The 21,881-nt window shown below is 40.1% G+C and overlaps 1 protein-coding gene across 2 annotated transcripts in view; it reads left to right on the plus strand.

Annotated features, from left to right (window-relative positions):
• Positions 1–21,881, plus strand: part of LOC111224902 (LARGE xylosyl- and glucuronyltransferase 1) — a 98,540-nt gene that overhangs the window by 20,801 nt on the left and 55,858 nt on the right. For both annotated transcript variants that reach the window (XM_022749600.1, XM_022749599.1), the window contains 2 exons: positions 8,268–8,566; positions 13,754–13,836. In XM_022749600.1, the coding sequence (XP_022605321.1) occupies positions 8,268–8,566; positions 13,754–13,836 (382 nt within the window). The remainder of the gene's footprint in view (positions 1–8,267; positions 8,567–13,753; positions 13,837–21,881) is intronic.

A 21,881-nucleotide genomic window follows, 5' to 3' on the forward strand; every position in this document is an offset into this window, starting at 1 on the left:
GAGGTGTTATGACTATAGAGATCATATGGAGGTCAGAATTTAGGTCGCAGGTTCACACCTTCAGTTGGTTCTCTGAGTTTTGTGTTGTTGTCTTGGCCATTTTTATTTACCCCCCCTTCTCAGTGACTTCCACTATCTTTTGGTCTAGGTCCAACTGTTCTGTTATTCTGTCCTTTTGATTTAGTGAGTGATGGTTAGGAACTATATTCCCACTCTTACCTTAAAGAACCAAAGGACCCATTGTGTTTTGTTGCAGTGCTTCGTGTTTTGTTAGTTTCCCCAACAGTGGCCCTTGTGTACCAGGATTTTTTTTTTTTGTTTTGTTTTTTGGGGGAAAATGTGACAAACTCACAAACTTGATACACAGGTCAGAAGCTGTGAGTTTTGTTTTCTGATATGAGTCTTGGGCTTAGGGTGTGGCATGGGATCTAGATGGCACTTTGATGTGTGAAATTTGTTATGTACATGCAACATACACGGCCTGCACCCCCGACTTGCATGACGGTGCAAGGGCAGCTTTAGTTTTTATTCCTCTGCACCGCCGCCTTCTTCAGTCAACTTCTCAGTGTGACCTCACAAAACACTTTTTAGCAATAACTGAAGGCTTCACACATGTTTAATAATTGATATGATTCTGGGTCGAGGAGGCAGACAACCACGAGGAGGTGATTCTAGTCTTTTTGTATTTCCATAAAAAGGAGGAAAAATTTACATAAAATGAAATATTTAACTTGAAATAGGCTCAAAAAAAGACTGTGAAATAGTTTTGCAATCAATGTGAATTGTGGAGACATGCTAATGTCACTGCAGAGAATACTAGTGTCAACATAAACAGTAACTCATGCTCCATCAGTCATTAGAAGTTACTATTACACAAGACACTTAAAGCAATGTCCTAACTTAAACCAAACCGAACACAGCTGTAGCATCCATACACATGCAGTGGCGCAACAATACAAGTAAATGTTGACTGACTGTGTACATGATATATTCTGTCGTGATGTAATACAGCATAAATGAATGATGTTAGGTGGGTATTCAAACCTGTTAGCAGCTGGCACACAGAAATACTATCCATCTAGCGTTCAAGGTCATTGACCCAGACAGTTCATCAGTTATTCCCAGGCTGTGGTGATGCTGTCCGTGATGCCACTCAGGATCAAACCATCACTGTCAATGCCAAAGATGAGACAGCTGACGCAATCCATCTGTCCTGAGACACATGCACATCCTGTTGGGCACACCCACCTGCTGAGCGTCAGTAAGGCTCATCAGACCTCACATGGTGGTCGGTAGTCTTTGTGCACCCGTTGATAAACACATGCTTTGGCAACGAGCCTTTGTTAAAGGGTTATTTAGGTTTTTGTGTTTTAATAGTGCGGATATGATTTTCGTAGTTTTGGCAATAATAAAATTGTATTCACTGAGATCTGGGATTACGCCTACATCACTTTCAGCAGCAGCAGATTTTACCTTCAAAGGCGTACTCCTCATCCCACTGACGTCTCCTATCTGCTCAGAGTGGCAAAATATTTGCAGAGGACAAATCTGACATTTAAATGGAGTATTTCTACAGACTGTGTCAGCCAGTGCCCTGACCTGCCGTAAAGAAGTGCAGAGAGCAGCAAGACATTTTGAAAATGTTGGGACTTGACGTTGGTTTCACCGTTTTATAATTCTGAGTGACTGTGGGAGCAAAAAATACCTTGCGCTGAGGTCACAAACAGGGCTACGTTCAATTTTAACTCACCATAGCTACAGTAGCTGTGCACACACTTTACCTCTGCAGTGACAGATTAATAATGTTTTCGAGTGTGCTCCTCTCTTTGGTCCTCCAGATAAAGTGGTTTAGATCTAGAGCTTCTTCTTTCTTTAACCTGTCTGATCGTATCACAGCATATGATTCTTGCACCATTGGACTTTGTTGTCACTGTGCTTCCAAAATCAGAGCAATGTTATTATAAATTTGGGAAATGATGGTTAAAAACTATGAAAATAAATCCTAAGTTGCGATAAGACAGAATTTTACTTGAACAGAATGATCGCTTTTGTTAGCTGTTTTTTAAGCTTCTCAGTAAAAGTATTAATTGTCGGACCAATGTACTGCACAGCCTACATTCTGCTGCAATTTTCCTGTTTTTACTCTTTTACATTCCAATCCAACATTTTTTGTAACCATGAAACAATAGTGTGCAGTTTACTGGTGTGAAAGAAGGCAGGGTTTACATCTCTCAGCTGTTTTTCTTTTCGCGTTTTTCCGTCCCTCTGATACACGATACACAACATCTCAGTAATGCCTTGACAGAACAGCCAGGGCTGGAGCCATATTGTTTCATGACTCTGGATAAACAGGGATGTAACCTGAAACTAGTCTGAGTGAAGGAGGCAGAAAACCATGAGGAGGTGATTCTAGTTACATTTAACACTTTTACAATCCATTACATTGAGAATACAAAGACACACAAAAGACAAAAGTCTCAGAAAAAGATGTGAGTGGCAGTGTGATGCAGCCAGGAGGAAACTACCTTCACTGACTGTGCTGTTTTTAAGTGAATGAATGAATTTTGGAGTTTTTTTTTTTTTTTTAATGCAGGACTGTAATGCATTATTTCTATACCCTTAACCTGCTACATTTCATTGTGAAGCTGGACATTAATAAATAACAAATCCTCAGTCGATGGAAAAAATTAAACTGCATCATTTTTAAAATACTGAATCAGTCCTATTCATTTTCTGTCTGTTTTGTCCCAAAGGTTGTTGAGCTTTCTTCACTGGTAATCTACTTTAGCCTTTAATCAAGGGTTTTGCTTAGGGTAGGGTCAGGCTTAATGGGGAATAGTAGTTCTTCACTCCTTTCTCCTTGTCCAAGTGATTAGACAAAATGGCGGCTGGCTGGTGTGCTTGAGCAGAAGTGTTTCGCGCTGTTTGCCAGGTGAACAGATGCCATCACGTGATGGATCTGTGGCCAAGATTTCTGGCTAAGAGCAGGAGGGAGAGGATGGACCTTTGCAGCTGATGAGAATTAAAACTGACACACATGAATTCAGTGGGAGTGTGGCACCCAAACAGTCACGCATCATTCAGCAAGTGGTCAGCTGATCAGCTTTAAGGTGGACATTTTGTGTTTGTAAGTAAATGTATTTTAGTCCTGGTTCTGACATTCTGATACCTAACTTGAGTGTTATTGTGAAAATTAATACATTTATTATTATTATTATTATTATTATTATTATTATTATTGGGATTTGGGAGTACATTGGAGAGCAATTAAAAAAACTAAAAAAATGGGGGTACCTCGGTGGCCCACCTGGTAGAGTGCCTACTATTAAGTCTTAGTCCTAACTGTAGTGGCCTAGAGAATTTAGATGATGTATTAACCGTCCACTTTAAAGGAGGTGTTCAATGTTTGAAATCTGTGTGTGTGTGTGTGTGAAACATGCAACACATGAAAATCTGTGTAATGGCTGAAAAAGGTGCAGTTAGGTACAGAAGAATAATCACCCATGTGATCACTGTATGATTCAAATATAAACACTCCAATAAATTCCTGACCGGTGCAGTCAAAATGAAAATTTCATCTCAGAGATCATTGATTCACTTCATCTCTTCTCCTTTTCAGTTTTTCCCATAAACAACAGCCTTAAACCCTTGACAGTAGATTAAAAGCAGACCAGAAAGAGTTTTAAATTCAAACATCTGAAGTGTTGAGTTTTGAGACAGTTCTTTAACCACAGTAAAAAAAAATAAAAAACAAAAAAAAGAAGCAATTGTGATCACCTAACTGATGGAAACATATATTAACTGAATTTATCAAGACAGCAGGTGAACATGGAGGACTGCTCAGTTTGTATTAAAGTAAAGTAATCTGTACCTTTTTCACATTAAATTGTCTGGAAATGACTAGACTTATGTTCTATATGTTGTTGAGTTTTGTTCTTACATCATCACAAATGTTTCCATCAATTCTCAAACCAGAGAAATCTGATTTTTAATAATGGTAACATTTCATTGGTCGCCTGTCAGTGACATCATATCCTCTATGATCATGTGTCAGTGTGTTTGTCTGACAGAAGCTCATCATTGACTTTTATCTAGTTTTAAGCCACATACACTTTTTACACCTTGGTGGTTTTCAGCTCTGTATTTGAACCAGATGAAGGATTTTAGTCGTCGGACGTCTGGATCTGAAGTTATCAGATAAAACAAGCTGTGGATAATTCAGCTGCTGGTAAAAACCTGCTGAACGTCTGCTTCATAAATTATCAGAAAAACAATCAGAACAAAGGTTAGCATCGATCTCAGCTCCAGCTCTTCCCTGAGTCTCTGTCCTCCGTCCAGCGTCGCTCAAACACTGACTTTAAATGACAAACTGCTTTATTCAGTGTTTTTAACGGTTAGAATCACCAGGTCTGTTTGATTTCCTGAACCTCTGACACTGAAGGAACCCAAACCGAGAGGAGCTTACAGTAATGGTGGTGAAGACAACTCCAATGATCCCACATTAGTTCATGACGTCATCCAACGCTGTCTTTTGTGATTGTTTTGATCAAGAGACCCCTAGAGGCAGAAGTTACAGACTGTGTTTAACACAGGGGCAGATCAGAAAATAGAGAGGTTTCTGAAAACAATATCAGAAAATATACTTATATAAAATGGGGGATTAGGAATAAAGGACTGTATCTGATATGAAAAAAAAAAAAATCATAGTTCTCTCCACAGTCAGGATAATTGAATAATAATAATTTACAGTAATATAACATGTGTGAGATGTTCAGTAATCCTCCACAGGTTATTTGCTGATGGTTTTCTCTTGGATGTAAATAACTGAGCGTTGTCCTCAGCTAAAACATTGTTATCTTTTGTCCTCTGCTGGGAAAATTGGATTCATGTGTTTTGCTGAGGCTTTTGTTTGCACGGAGACGATGAGCTTCATGACAAATACCTAACAGCCAAATGAATTGGCTTGGCTGCATAAAAGACCAGGTGCATCTGCAGCCCTGAAAATGCCATATGCAATTTCTGAGCAGCACAAACAAAATGGTCATTGAGTCCAGTTCAGTGGGATTAGACCCAGCAAATCCACTCTGCAAATTAATTACAGCTTGGACGAGATGGAGTCCAGAAGGTGCTCTGGTTCTCCAGGAGAATGCAGAGTGGCCCGCCATGGTTGAGAGGACCCACATATATACAGGCTGTCTTTATATCTTATGACCACAGGGGACAATAAATCTGAAAGAAAAAAGTGTGCCACTTTATTAACACATGCGGGTTAGATAACTAAGTAACCCAAGGCCAAGTTTTATGACATTATTTCTCTTTATTGTGGGAAGTATTTAGAGGTCTTTTTATATATGAAATCTTTTGAGAAAAATGACGACTTATATCCGTGCTGAAGTTTATTGGCATTTTCTCTGTAGGCCTGTACAGTTACAGGGATGTTTATATGAGCCTATGTCAAAAGGAGACCAACACTCTCCCAGCTTGGTAACTGGTTGTTATCAGATGACAGATGGTATCATACTGGAAAGCCATCTTTTCCCCAACACGGATCAATGCATGTAATGTGAGCTATAATGCCTCTGGTTCCCCGCCATACTGTAATAACTGGAGGTCTCCGAGGCTGTCTGTTTTCCCCACTGAGATTCTGAAAAGCCATTGTATTCTTTAATGATCTTCAACCAAGGCCTCCCCCCTCCCCCTTTGGGAGCTGAGGTACCTAAGATGTAGTGGTGGAGAGAGTGAGAGCTTCATCTTCTCTCAGAGCATTCATCCGTCTGCCTCTCTACAGGATTCAGAGCTGCTTGTTCATATTTGAATCAGTCAGAGACGAGGAGAGGAAATTGCTACTGACTTGAATTAGATACAGAGTTACACAGAGTGCAGGCTGCCCTGCTCTACTGACAGTATTGATCGAAAGATCTCTTTGTACTCCCCCGTCTTTAGATCAACACTTTGATGCAACTCCTAAAATGTAAACCACCTCCTTCTCACTGATCCTCATTGGATCTCTCTATTAAAGGGAAATCTACCATAAATCACTTTCTACGGAAACAGCTATTGAAGCTGTGTTTCTGGGCAAAGTTTGTTAGTGGAATTAATTAAATTGTGAAAAGCGCTGCGTTTTCTTTCAAGAGTTTTTTTTTTTAAAAGAGGTCAGTGGTTCTACTTGTTCCAGAGTGTCAGGCTCTGACTGTGAAACCTCTGTCACCTCTGGTTTTTAGCTTTGCCTCAGGAACAATAACAGACCTCTAAAAACATACTGGGAGCCAGTGTCATGAGGCAAAACCAGTGTGATGTGGTCACTTCTCCAGGATCCTGTTCAAAGCCTAGACCGGAGTTCTGCTCAGTCTAGAGCTCATTGATAGATTTGTAGTTGAGGCAGGTGATGGGCGTAGGTTTGGTCTCATCATTGGTAGAGACGCAACAACCTGTGATAAAATAATGTTAATATCAGAACAGGTGGACTATGGTTATCTTAAATATAAATTAGCAATTTATAGATAATCCATAATAGTTTATATTTAATCACAACCCAATGAAAACAATCTGTTTCCTCACCGCTGATCGACTTACTACAAAATAATTCATTCATTGCGACGTTTTCATGGAATTTCTCGCCTAAAATTCAACTCATACTTTGACATATCCACGTGTCTGTCACATATACATGAGGCTGTAGTCTTTCTATATTTATTTTATCTAAAGTAAAGATGGTAAACTTGACCTACTGTGGTGTAAAAATAAAAATACAATAAAAAGGAAAATAAACATTTCTCAAAAAAGTATGTACTTGTGTGCTGTGCTTGTTACTGTGGACAGACAGAACAGATTAAAATATCGTGTTCTAAATGTTCATATTTATGCAGGTTGAGCAGGTGTATTATAAGTTTTTATTGCATTTACAGTAACTACCCGAGTTGATGTAAACTACACTTGTAATCTTCAGGTTATTTGATTCAAGTAACTGCTGGTGGGTGGGTGTGTTTGTGTGTGTGTGTGTGTGTGTGTGTGTGTGTGTGTGTGTGTGTGTGTCCCCTGATGAACACAGTAAAAACACAATAACGCAGATTCACGTTAAAAATCTGCATGTCTCCAACACAGGCTGTCAAGAGGGACAGCGCAGCCGGCTGGAATTGCTTCAATGTCAGGCAGTTTGGCTGCCAGCCGGTGCTTAGGGAAAACCCTGCATATGCAAACCTGGGCCCTTGGTTGCAGTAGTCTAGGCATGAGGAGATAAAAGCTTGTCTTTAAAAAATAAAATAGATTGAATTTTGGATGTATTTTTCCAAATGGTGAAAACAAGGCTACACAAGTTCTGTTGTGTGCTGCTCAAAATTTACATTGCTGTCAAACCAAACACCAAGATTTATTAATTAATCAATGGTAGATACTTTATTTATCCCCTAGGGGAAATTCATGTGTCCATTAGCTCATCAATGATGATGATGATGGTGATGATGCTGATAATAAGTTAATAATAAATAAACAATAATAATAAGATAGGTCCACCTTTGGCTGAGGTGTTGTATAGCCTGATGGCAGTGGGAACAAAGGATCTCCTGAACCTCTCTGTTCTGCAGCGCAGTGAGATGAGACGTTTGCTGGTGTAGCTGCTTCTCTGTCCTGCCAGAATGTTGTGGAGAGGATGGTTGGTATTGTCCAAGAAGGCCTCCATCTTACATTGCATGCGTCTCTCCACAACAGTCCTGAGTGAGTCCAGACTCCTGCCACGCACAGACCCAGCCTTTTTTACCAGCTTGTCCAGTCTCTTTGTGTTCTAGTCGGACATGCTGCTGCCCCAGCAGACTGCAGTACACTGTCCACCACTTACTGATAAAACATGTGCAGCATTTCACTGCAGACGTCAAAGGACCTGAGCTTCCTGAGGAAAAAGAGCCGGCTCTGCCCCTTCAGGTAGATGGCATCCGTGTTCAGGGACCAGTCCAGTTTACAGTCCAGGTGCACACCTAGGTATTTATAAGTGAGCACCACCTCAATGTCAACCTCGAATGTTGACTGGCTGAAGTGTGAGCCTAGACCTGAGGCAAACCAAAATCTAAAATTTTGCCACAGTACCTCAGTATTTAAGATAAAAGTCTATTTGTTTGTTCGTTTATATAAATGTTATTTAACGTGTTATTGTTTGTCATATTGATACTTTGTCCATATTTCCTTTTGGTTTGACACATATTTTCACAATGTTAAACTTCATCAAGCTCCTGTCAATCCTCATGTTGAATCCATTTCCTCCCTGACTTTACCCACAGTGAAACCCCTGCCACTCTCTCCACTGGAGGTCCAGTCATCAACACCAGTGGGAGGAGCAGGCGAGCGGCAGGCTTTAGAACTGCGGGTCCGGGCAGTGGAGGAGGAGAACCGTGCACTGCGGCGAGAGCTCAGTCGGCCACCCAGGAGCCCGTCGGCACGCCTTCCACACGGCAGGCACCGCGGCAACCAAAGCCGAACCCACTCAGAGGAGGGCACCGGCGACAATGAGGGCCAGAAAGCTGCTGCAGTGGGTAATAGCTCAGACTGTGTGCAGCAGCCAGTGGTCGATAAATGTGAGGTGAGACACATTTAAAGTGAATTTGTCATCGCAGTTTAAAACTACAAAATGTTCACTCAAAGCCTTTTTCTGCAGGATGCAATGTGAACTTGAAGCGAGTCTCCAGGAACTATTAGCACATTGTGAGACCATATCATAGACTGGCTTTAGCCTTCTATTAGTCCGATCAAGCAGCAGTGACGGTGTTTGCTGTTGGGATATTGCTTTCTGTCAGAAGCTTCAACATGGATATGCTGTGATCCCCATACTGATAGTACCTCACAGCACCACAGCACATCACTGTTCAGCTCATTGGTTAATCTTGTTGTCGGTGGACACTGTTTCTACATGACCTAACACTTAACTTTGACATTACCCAGATTTCCTGTCGCTTATCTACTGGCATCCTATGTGGCAGAACTGGTATCGCTTCAGCAGGCTATTATACTAAGCCCAGCCAATTTATTGGTTGGACTCCAATAAGTACCGCCGTTTAATGATGATCTTTGTTCACCCTATTGTCAACAAATCCAATGCTCAGTGCCAAACCAACTATGAATGCATGCTAACAAGTATTGAATGTATATCAGAGCCTCCATCACCATAAACAACACAACACACACATTTTTGACTCAATCCCACATACACCATCCTGCAGCTAGAAATAGTAACTGGAGTTCCAAATGTGGATTAATCCGCCACTGAATATAGTCCCCAACAAATACCCTTTTTTTTGCCTGAGTAACATTTATTAAAACTTAGTGACCAGCTGTTTAAGAAAATTACTGACCCTTGTTTGTTTTCAGTAGGAACGAAGTAGAAAGTGTTAGGAGCTGACAGTTATTTTCTTTTCTTTTTTGGAACTTTTTTTTTGTTGTTTTTTTGTTATTTTACAGAGCAATACACAATGAAGTGCCTGACATAGGACCACATACCCTAAAAGAAAAAAATGTAAATAGAGACACACACATTTCTCAAAGGGAGGCATTTGCAGCATATCGGTGTCCATTATAGAGGAATATAATAAGGACATTTTCAGTGACAATCCATTACAACAACCAAATTTTCTTTGAACAATCCATCTCACTCAGTTAAACATCTTGTTATGATACACACATCCACCTTTTTGTAAAAAAGCCTCCATTTTCAGTTGTAGACAGGGGATTCAGTCATTGGTTTCCATTACATAGACTCCCACTGAGTCTGGTTTTGTATCTTTCCAATTCACCATTATCATTTTCTTGGCAATCAGTAGAAGTATCTGTATTATATACCTCTGATCTGTGTCACACAGTCCTTTAAGGTTCAGCTCCTAAAAACAAAAAAAAAGGGAGAAATTAACTTTTATCTAGTTATTTTCTTCTGTCATTATTGTGAGACAGTAACAGCTGTTGGTTTTGGTCTTTTCATGATATTCACTGACGGTAAGAAAAAGACCAGACTGGAGTTTATGTTGGTGAAATTGAGGTTCCAGTCTGAACAGAGTGTCCCCAAGGAAACTAGAAATGATGAAAAAAAAAAAAATAGATACGAAGAGCCTATTGATGGGAAACAGCCCAAGCCCCTCCCTCCCTTGCAGGTCAAACTTTGAGGCTAACCAGGTTTGGTCAACATGCCAGCCTCCTGAACACCTTACAGGTGTGAGCGGTCTGTAGCAAGGCTCCCTTGCTCAGGAGGACTGACAGCTGCTTTGCCCTGGCGTTTCCTACACCCAGCATCTTCAGGATACGGTCATTCCCTGGATGCCACTTCCCCCTCGCTCCAATGGGGAAGCCACTTACAAGTACATCCCTGATCCCGCGTTAGAGGGTTGACAGTCTTTCCGTGCTCAGAATCAATTAGTGTGATATCTGAGACTTTGAAGCGAATAGCCACGTCCAGTACAAAGACTGATTTCCCTTTCACCATAATCATGTCCAGGACTCCCACTCTACCATCTTTGGTAGTGAGATGCTTTTCTCTCATCACCGTCCAGCCCAGCCCTTCACCACTTCCTCCAGAAGTTCACAGATCTTGCTGTGACTTTTCATTCGGTTCGACTTGAAGCTCAGAAGAAGAATATTTTTTTTATTTTGCATTTTGAGAATAAAGTCAATTCCTCTGTCATTTTTCATGCCTCTGTCAGCGCGCAGTCGCTCCGGGCATCCTTACAAGTGCTCAGTGGATTTGATGAAGTAGTCTGCTATTACTTTGGGGTTGTTGTTTGTTCTGTAGGCCTCCATCCACACTACATAGCGACTAAAACCATATATACAACCACTGATAGCAATGCTGTTGGGCTTCATCTTGCAAATTGATGTGACACGGTACGTTGGGACCTTTGTTGTGGTAGTGCCTGCATCTCAGACGCCGCACCCGCCTGAGCTCCACGCCTTCAGGATCAAACAACTTCATCAGTTGTCTTATTGTGTCTTGTGAACAACATATCACCTCTGAATTGCAAGCAGGTGTACCCAAAGATATCCTTGCATTCGTCCATTACCCGCTATTTCAGTTTGCACGAATGCGGCCACCTCTTCCAAGCTTGGGTGGTTTTTGCTTCTGAACAGACGCAGTTTTTGGCACAATTTCTTCAGTCCTAATGCTGAAAACTACACTGTATTTATGAGCCAAAAGAGAAAGAATTTCTTTGTTGCCGATTCTGAAGTACAATTTCATCAGTTCATCCATACAAGGCATTTTATAGAGGCAGTCATACGCGCTGTTTGATATCGTCTCAAAAGAAGATGTCAAGTTTATTGTCGACATTTCGACCTTATTCTCGAAAGGCAAAATTAAAATAAAATTTTCCTCTTCTGACTCAGTTCGACTTTATTCTCAACATTTCGACTTTTTTCTTGAAGTGCCTGATGGAAAAAAAGTCTTCCTAATTATCATATCACATGACCAGATTCATCCTCTGAAGCCATGGCAGTATTGTTATTATAATCACAGCTGTTGATCAGATTGTTCTGCACAATGGAGATTAACATGGAGATGCTTTTTTCTGGTCGGTCTCTTCTTTAGGACTTTAGCATTACAGGTAGAACACAGGTGATAACCCTCCTTTACCTAGTGAACTGCTCACCCATTCTTTGTCCCACTGTTCTCTGTGATTCAACCTCCATCCATCTTTATGTTTCTTCATCTCATTTTTACAAGCCTTTATTTATCAGCTACAAACATTCATAACTGATAAAAGGGTAAAACACCTCATCATTTATAAATGAGTTATTATAAGGCTCCTTTTACCAGTTAGAAATGGTAGTGATTAATGATTTACAAATTGTGTCTCCAGGTGTTGGAGAGCACTACAGCATAGGTGAAAACAAGTTGTACAAAGTGACATCTGATAAACGTCCCCAGGTGATATCACTTGGGCCGACATTGCCTAGGTCTGAAGAATACAAGTTTAAAAATTAAAAACATCAGTGTGTCTCAGGCCAAACTGTCAGTGGTGAAGTTGCATTGTGGGTAATGTACCCACCAGGTTTTGACAAGGAAGAAGAATAGATGGAATAAAGATGAAGTCTCTTATTCTGCTGCATCAATGTTTTTTATCTGTCCAAAGCTAAATGGGTGCAGTACTGTTTTCATTCCATTCATATAATAAAGGGATAGACGGAGGGAAAGGGGCACTTAAATCTTAGATTGGAATTTATTTGATTAAAAATGGGATATCCAGTCAGTGCAGTCTCACTGTTGTATCTTAGGACACAGCTTCAATGTCACAGAGGAAGAGCTTCCAGAATCAGTGAGTTAGCCTGGCAACAGGAGAAGTTATTCTCACCGTTAATGTTGTTTGAAAAAGAAAAAAAACTACATATGAATATGTTCCTAATACATTTTCATATGTCTTTTATAGCCAGGATTAAGAATATAACAAGGAGAACTGCAGCTCCACACACACACACACACACACACACACACACACACACACACACACACACACACACACTTTCTCACTGGCAGGTGTGTGTGATTTGAGTGTAGTGCTGTCAAAATATACCCTCAAATGGTTTCTTATCACCACCCTCTACTTTCCTCCTACATCAGCTGTCACTCACACGCAATTCTTATACAGCCAAGCATTGTTCGAAAGGCAGAGCCCCTTCAGGGTCGGAGGGGGGCGGCTTGTAGAGAGGGCAGTCTGACTGTTGCACCACTCCAGCAGTGCTTGAACATGACCCCTGCTCATTTGGAGGGTTAGCACGGTTGCCCTGATCCGGACCCCTGTTGGGAAGATTACTGTAGGAACCTTTTGCATTTCTGTTGTCAAGGTAACGTGATACATCGCAAAGTGCTGTTCCATTCCTCTTTGCACCATTTTGAGCACTCAGTCACTCACCAGGTGACGTCATTGAAGCCTGTGAGGGTTCAGGGCATTGGGATTGAGCCTTAAAGCTGGGTTAGGCAATCCAGGAGACATTAGCATGAGTTAGCTAAATTCTATAAAATTTTGCAATTGAAAGAATTCCAGCCCCTCCTCAAGAGAGCAAATGTACGGCAGAAGCATAGCCCCACAATATCAACATTGAAATTGCAAACATATAGGCTACACAGAGTACATACAAGCTAACGTTATGTGTAAAAAGGTGACAGCAATAGCCGGAGACATACTGTTTACAGGCTGTCTATACGTGGCTCAGCTTGCAGAGCACGTACCACAAAGGCTTAGCCCGGGTTCCAGTCCAACCTGTGGCCCACATGTCATCGACTCCCTCTCTCTCTCTCTCTCTCTCTCTCTCTCTCTCTCTCTCTCTCTCTCTCTCTCTCTCTCTCTCTCTCTTTGTCTACACTGTCGCTATAAAATAAAGCAGAAATTACAAAGAAGTCATCTTTACAAAGGTTGTCATGATTGTCCTCGGTAAAGCAGAGCTGTATTCCTGGTCTGTTGTACACAGTCAAATAGTGTCATGGTCATTTACAGAGTCATTTTTGGTTTCACTTTGAAGTAAATGGTTCAGATAATTGCTGTGATAAAAAAAAATAAAGAACCAGATTGTAAAGAATGAACAGAAATGTCCTTCAAATGGAAAGGTACAAATATACAAGGAGTTTTTTTTTTAGCAATTTTCTCATTTGAGTGAATCAACAATCTCCAGGAAGAAAACCTGTCAATATTTTTCTACCCTGTGTGCCGCAGAATGAATGTCTCTCTTTCTAACCTGTTTTTCTTTTTTTATTTCGATATATTCCCTCTAATCCTTCGCTCCTTCTCCTCCACAGACGATCCACGTGGCTATCGTATGTGCAGGTTATAATGCAAGTCGAGATGTGGTGACACTGGTTAAATCGGTCCTTTTCCACAGGTACAGCATTCCTCTTTTTTTTCCCTTCTTACACTAACCCATTCGCCTCGAAATTACATTTACAACTAATTTACACCAGCAAATACGTTTTGGAGGTAATACCAACAGGATTCCATTTTCTTATAGTGTTCTGATGAAATATCCGGAAAGCTGTTAAAATTTTGATACTGAATGTATCAGTAAAATTTTCACTGACAACATCCAGTATTTGAACTATTTTCCCCTAAATGTCCCTTTAGCATTATTAAACCATTTCTATGGTTATTTTTAGGAACTGGCAAAGGTTTAGGTTTGGTTTCAGAAATGGGGACAAAGTGAAATAAAGATAAAAAAATAAATGCTTTGTAAACCTCAGCGGGATTTTTAATTTGTTTGTCCTACTTAAAATCATATTTACTTTCCTTGTTAGCGATAAATGTATGATTGATAGATAGATAGATAGATAGATAGATAGATAGATAGATAGATAGATAGATAGATAGATAGACAGATGCTTTACTGTGTTGCCTGTCACCTGTGTCAAATTCTAGCATTTTCTTACAGAGAATATTACATGTAATTGAAAAATACAGATTCAGATTATTGGCTGGACCGCAACAGCTATAATCTGGAATGTGATTGACTGACTGATCATATTTCCACCACTGGTCAGCAGAGTAACTCGTCACTGAGTTGGAGTTTGTGGATCAAACAGGTTCTATAGGGGGTGTTTACAGCTGCAGTGTTGACAACTCAGCTCATTGTCTCTAGATTTCGAGAGTTTTTTCAAACAGACTGGGTATAAACCTGGTTCAGGTCTGGACCATGTATGGATGCTGACGTGGGGCTGAGAGCTACACCTCTTGTTACAGGCAGTCTGCTGAGCCGCTCTGGTTTCCCAGCTGCTCAGGAACCGCAGGAAAGAGGAGGAGCACTTCCAATACACTGAGCCTCTCCTCCATTACAGCAAATAAACTACTTTCATTACATGTCTCATTATTACAAAGGAGACAGAGGAATAACTAAACATAAGACACACCAAGCAGAGAGAGCAGGAGAGAGGGAGGGAGAGAGGTTCATTGGTACCGAGGCTTCGTACTAACGACTATGACCAACTCTACATATCAAACAGAGGGAGTTAGACATAAAGACCTGCCTCTAATAAAAGTCTGTGACGTTCTGGAGTTGAAGAAAATAAAGACTAAATTATTGTGGATCCAGACGGAGGCTGTGCTCTGTGTGAGGAACTAAATAAGAAAAGATAGTCTGTCTCGGGCCCCGGTGGTTCACCTGGTGGATCAACATTTGGGCTTTGCCCCTGATCTGAGTCAGCATGTCACATTAAAGACAGCTGAAATCACAGCTCAGTCTTTGTCTTTCATTTATGTGTTTGGTGATTTTGTCAGACAATGTCAGTTGAAAATCAGGATTTGACCATAGGCGGTTCAGACATATACTAGGTTTAGACCTAGTCTTTGTTTTTAGATAGTGAGGCAATTGTGTAAGATCTGAGTGGTGTCTGCCAGTCTTCTCTTCTGTTTCCATTCTATCCCAACAACCTACAGCAACAAGTTGGGATAGGTGTATGTAGCCTGTGAGCCCAGGCCCAGGGAAAAAAAAGTTTGTAAAGCACTTGTTCCAGTTACTGGATGGAAAAGACGAGCCTCCACTCACATAATTTGACATCAGGCGCACTTAGCTGTTAAACAGTGTGAAACATCACTTGATGTTCAATGTGTGCCATTAGTCTTATGTAAATATGAATAATGAATGCTTTATTATGCGTTGGAGATGGAGGGTCCATTAGTAATCAGTCAGTGTGCATTCAGCATCACCACTTCTAACAGCACTACTTGTTAATTAGCTCCAAAGTTGCAGGTGAATTAATCATAAATGCAATTATAATTTCATTTTATATCGATGGAAACTTCACTCTGACTCCTGCTGACAGAGACACACTCAGACTGTCATTTATTTTCTTTATGACCAGAGATACTTAAGCAGCACAGCGCCTGTTTCTATTATTTCATTCAGGCTGAAGTAACAAGACTTTTGTCCGGGTAAAATGTTCTCCCTAATAAAACAATGGGGTTTCTACACAACACTACTGTTGTGCTCATTATTAAATATTCTAATTGTGATTTATTAAGTGTCTGAATGGTTAAAAGTAAGAATCAAATCCAACTGAGTCCGAGTGAACATGTAACTTTTTTGAAACCATCTGAAGCATTCTCCCCATTTAGTCTTGTTAAAAATCATATACACACACACACTCTCAGTGCAACTTTCTAACTTACTTTTCATGGTCCACGTTTGTTTAAAAAGTCGAATAAAAAAAGACAGGAAAAAAAAAACTTTCAGTATCATTTTATCAAATTCTTAATTGAATATTTAAAATGCCTAAATTAAACAAATCAAACAACCACATTGTTATTTATATTCCCCTTTTTATGTATGTACTGTGTTATAATTAAATGAAAACATTTGGTAAAAAAGACCAGAAACTGGCAGACAGCAGTGTGTCCATAATGCAGACCAGCCCACAGGAAACTTTTAAAGTGAAGGGATGTCAGTCGGGGCCGTCAGCTCGGTTCTGCACCCAAGCTGTCATTCAACAACTTATTGATTGTCTGAGATCAATTGATTTTTTCTCTAGGTACAACCTGAAAATGTGATGAGTATAGAGGACCAGGGATGTCACAGGAAAAGTAATTACTTAGTATCGTATTTGAAAAAAAATTGTAATTGTAAAAATGTATAAGTTAACCATTAATCCATCCAGGCTAAATCCCAATTGGCCATGAAATGTAACAAAACTCTCTGATTGGTTGGCTAGCAACTAGAGGGTTTTACCAGCACAGAGTGTCACAGAGAAGCTAAATGACTAAGCTAATTGATTAGCTAATAGAACAAGCAGCTGGAAAAAGGAAATGGAAATCAAATGTATTCCCATTTTTAAAATGCCTTTTCAAATAGTTTTTCAAATTCTATTATTCATTTATGAATTACTAAATGTATTTAGAAATGGTTTAGTTAATGAGAGTTTTAGGCTGTTTTTGTAAATCAAATTGTAAATCTGAAGTATTTATCGATGGATTAATCGTTCATTTATAAATTCTTTCTATAATTCCTGTTTTTATTGCCTATTAGAATATGAAATTTAAGGAAACACTTTATTACTTTTCCTGTGACGTCCCTGGTCCTCCACAGTTGAGCAGCACAAGCTGTGAAATGTATCTAAAAGACTGAAAAAACAGCTGTAGGACACTGATTTATACATCTCTTCTTCCAAATATCAAATCCATGATTATTCACTTTTGTATGCTATTAATAACATGTCCCGTCAATATGGGTGTTTTATTCATTCATATACAAGTATTTGTGGCATATTGGAAAACTTAAGATGTCTTCACATGCGACCAAAACATCCAAACAAATTACTGTGTAACTTTTATTTTACATAAAAGATAACTGGCGTAGAAATGAAGCTTTTTCTGTCATTCTGAAAAGAAGACATGCAGTTCCGGTTTAATCCCCAGATCATTTTTACAAAATAATGCTCAAAGTGTAAAGCGAGTATGACTAACGTCTGAATCATACAGTGCATGAAGTTTAAAGATTCAACAGATTTGGTCAAAAATTTGTTTTTTTTATTGGGGACATGTCACCAGCAGCACAGCTGATATACCAACCCCTGCAGGCTGTGTTTAATCACAGGGGATGTTTAAATGTTGACTCACTGCTATGGACTGTCGTCTGCGTGTTGGGAATCCTGCTGTAGGACTGAAATGATGGGACATTGATTGTCAAACACAGGCTGACTCTCCAGCAAGATGACCTGCAGCTTTTATCAAAAAGTCACTCCGGCTGTATTTCTTCCCTATTGTTGATTTGTAATACAGTATTGAACATGCTATAAATTCCCAGTGAAACCAGATTTAAATGATGCAGTATTCCATTCTTTTCAGTCACCATGCTGCCAGTTAATTTCCAGCAGTGCTGCGTTGTTTAGTCTGCGCTGTAAATCATATTTGCCATCAGTTCATCTCTTGCCCCAGTAATGGAGAGCCCTGTAGAATAGCTCATTGTGTGACTGATGCTGTTCCACCTGAAAGATGGCCTCTTTCTGGTGTATTCAGTCAGACTGCAGGGCCTCTCATCATTCTGATGAGTCCGACAGCATCTGTATGTGACCTGTCGGGATAATCCATGGCCGTCCTCAGCAGAAAAACGACACATCAGTCCTTTTTTCAGAAGCTTTAAATGAGCTATGTCTCTCCTTTGTCAGAAGAAAAGGCTGAAGTGACACAGTGTTGTTACAGTGCTACAAAACCTCTCAGGGGGGGGGGGGGGTCAGGCTGAACAGTTGGAAGTACAAAGTGTCTGCTTTTGTCACCAGAGACCACAGTGCACATCTCGTCACTAACGGATATTCAGACATACCAGGAATAGACCCAAATACACAACTCAAACACAGTCCACTTTCCAAAAAATCCGGTCCTTTAATAAAAAACGAGTTCGGTACATAGGAGTCAGTCAGTAGAGGCAAATAGATCAAAAGGGCGAAGCTGAGGCAGAGTGAAGTCCAGAAAAAGGGTCAAACAACACTAAGAGACAAAAAACTAGAGAATAAAGGCCGGTACGTTCGCAACAACGGGCAAAGACGAACTGGCAAAGGTAGCAGGGAGCACACGGACTAAATACACAAAGGAGGCAGGGATAATTCGTGGCAGACAATCACAAAGGCGGGAAACACACAAGGGCAAGAAGTGGATCTGAAACGAGAGGAGAGTTAGTCACCTAAATAAAACAGGAACAGAAAAACTAAAAGATGACCTAGTGCCAAGGCGAGGCATGACAATCTCCTACTAAAAGTGGTTCCTTTTAAACAAAGCTGCGATCGAAAAGTCTTTTTTCTTATGAAGGTTCCTGTTTGTAGAAACAACAGAGCAGCTGTTTTATGTTTGTGACACGATCCAGAACTGATGGAAATCCTTGACTGATCGACTGAAGCCCAAATCCATAAATATAGATGATCTTTAAATCCTGTTTAGGAGTCATCATGAAGAACAAGCAGATTGAATTCATAGTTAATATCATCATCATAACTGAATACTATAGTCTATACATAAATGTTGTTTCACTAAATCCTCTCCCATTGTGTGAAGCACTAAAAATGTATTTCCTCTACTAAACAAATGTATAGAAATGTCAAAAGTTCCCATGTCAGGACACTATGTACTTATGTCTGCATATGATTTATTCTGATCTCTTGCACAGTTCCTTATTGTTATTTAATCATTATTTTAATGGCTGAACTTTCTCTATTTGTATATTTCTTTATACATAAATTTGGTTAAAAAAAAAAAAAAAAAGCTTAGTGTAAGTGCAGTCGGATTGTCTCTGTACTACAGTGTCTTTTCCAAAGTCCTTATGAATTCTCCTTCACATCCTTCCTTGACCTCATGATGTTTTCCATAGAGGAAAGGTGGTTAGGAAAGGTGATTATTTTGACTTTTCAACCACAGCCCATGACTACCTTTCCCCTGCCTACCTGTCCTGCTAGTGGGGCCATGTACAGGTAAATAGGAGGGCAATGATAAACAACCTGCTTTGATGATAAGTATGAGAACTTGTTGGACAAGTCAAAATGAGCCACACATTCTTATTCATCACCACACAGAAACAAAGACTTATCAATGAATGCATCTCTATTGTGGAATCAGATTGATTAACATACTAGGTAAATCATTGCAGAAATAATTGCTTAATAATGTTGCTGTGCAGAGGTTTTGCTTGTTTAGTAAAAGTTGCTCAGTGTGAATGAAAGGTCAAACAGAGAAAAGGTGAGCCTTGTAATTCTTGATCTAAACCAAACCAAACAGTGTGTGGTGCAGATACCGATGTGAGCCGCTGGTGCATCTGCATCTGCACTGATACTGGCATTATTAAGGGAAGAAGAGAATCAGTCTACATGATGTAATTCAGTGTTTGTGCTATTAGCTGCATTTATTCAGTCACGATGAGCTGATGACTCATGTTTAGTGCGACAGTTATTCCTGATAACACTGTCGTATTTGATATATTTAACTATTTTATAGCATTATCACAGAAGAAGCTCTGTGGTGACCTAATGTCAGTTACTGCTGACACTAACTCATCAATTCCTGATACAGATTTACATATTATCGGCTATCTGTTGTTTTGAGAAAGTGCCTGGAGGAAATAGATTTTGTTCTGTTCTGACAGTGCATGTTAATGATGACAAGCTTTAAGCAACTACAGCAGCAGCTCAGCTGAAGTGCACGGAAGAATATATAGAAGCACATAATTATAACAACCACAAAGAGACACAAAACAACCACAAAATGATGCAAAACAACCACAGAGAGACACACAACATAAACACATTGACACACAAAACAACCACAATATGATGCAAAACAACCACAAATACACACAAAACAACTACTAAGAGACACAAAATGACCACAAAGAGTTGGAGAATGACAGAAACACAGAAACAACTACAGCTACTACACAGACAAAGAATGATCACAAAGAGAGAAAATTACAACAAGATGTTGAAATGCCATTGGCTACTGTTTCCTGGGTCTTTCCTTGTCTCCATCCTTGGGCTGATTGGCTCATAATCCAGGAAAGATAATGAAGCAACATTTATAAATCTAGAACTACACAATACTGCTGGCTCTCACAAGAGGAGCTGTTCATGTTACAGGTTGTAGACAAGTTGAACGTGATGTTGTGTCTGTGTTCAGGTCAGGTTAATGGTAAAACTGAGGCTGATGTATAATAACAACACAACCTCATGAGATTGTTTCGAGGGTGATATGCAGAACTCTGACTTTAGAGATAGAACAAGTTGGATCATTGCATCCCAACTCTACACAGTCACTTCCTGTTTGCATCAAGGTGAATGCTCAGGTTCAGGGCAATCCTTCACTCCTGTCTTCGTCAATGAGAGCGCAATAAATCTGAATCTGTGTCCACTCTGAGAGTCTTAATAATATTAAAAGATTAGGTGATGAGATTATCACAGCCCCAGCCCTGATGAATCAGGATGAACTTGTCATATGTTCTTAGTCATTGATATAATCTCAAACATCCAGTGAAGGCCTTGTTGCTGTGGATGTCTGTGCTGCTTTGGCTGACAGTTTATATGAAGCCACAGTTCCAACACATTTTGACAGTTGCCAGCCTCCTGTACTTATTGAGCAAGTGCAGCTGACATATTCATTCCCAAAGTCATTCAGCACAAGACACCCCGGGGTGCTCACATCCTCAGTTCAGTGTCACTGTTTCTTGACCTGATTTGAATGTCCTGAATACATACTTTACACACCCTCCTGTGTGTGAAGTAAGAAACATACAGTCTTCTCTGGATGAAGCCCGTGGCCGGTTTCTACTCAAGGTCAAATTATTTACTCGTTTGGGGGCTTTCAGTCATATCAAACGGTTTTCATGAGCAAATGGAACTGTTGATGTAGGTTTAGGGTTCTGCTCTAAGGTTCCTGTGAAAAGACAGGATACATGTGCATATTTGAACCCCTTGGTTCAGTTTGCTTTCACACGGAGAAAAATTCAAGTGAACCGAAATGCATCATTACAAACCATGTGAGATTGGTCAGATTGTCTGGTTGGAGGAGGAAAGTAAACACAGGAAGAAGGTCACAGGAACCGTCTAGCTCAGGGGCCGGATGGACTTCAGAACTCTTTCGTACCAAAAACGAACCATTCCAGGTTCCAGAACCAGTTCGTTTGGGACGGGACTGAGACCACCTTCTCGAAAGGTTCTTGGTCCACATCCAAGTGTGATTATTGTATTCACACCTGCCCAAATGAATCGTACCAAGAGGGAAAACGAACCAGGGATCGGTTTAACCGGACTAAAACGTGCAGGTGTGAAAACAATCTGGGGGAACCCTCTGGAATTACCCGTATTTATGAACGAACAATCTGTTTTAACTAATTACAAATGATTGCATTGTTTTTGTTCATATTGAAACCTCATTCAAACATTCACAGTGTAGGTTGGAAAAAGTATG

This window comes from Seriola dumerili, unplaced genomic scaffold (genome assembly GCF_002260705.1).
Source record: "Seriola dumerili isolate Sdu_G_001 unplaced genomic scaffold, Sdu_1.0 BDQW01000138.1, whole genome shotgun sequence".
Lineage (NCBI taxonomy): Eukaryota > Metazoa > Chordata > Actinopteri > Carangiformes > Carangidae > Seriola > Seriola dumerili.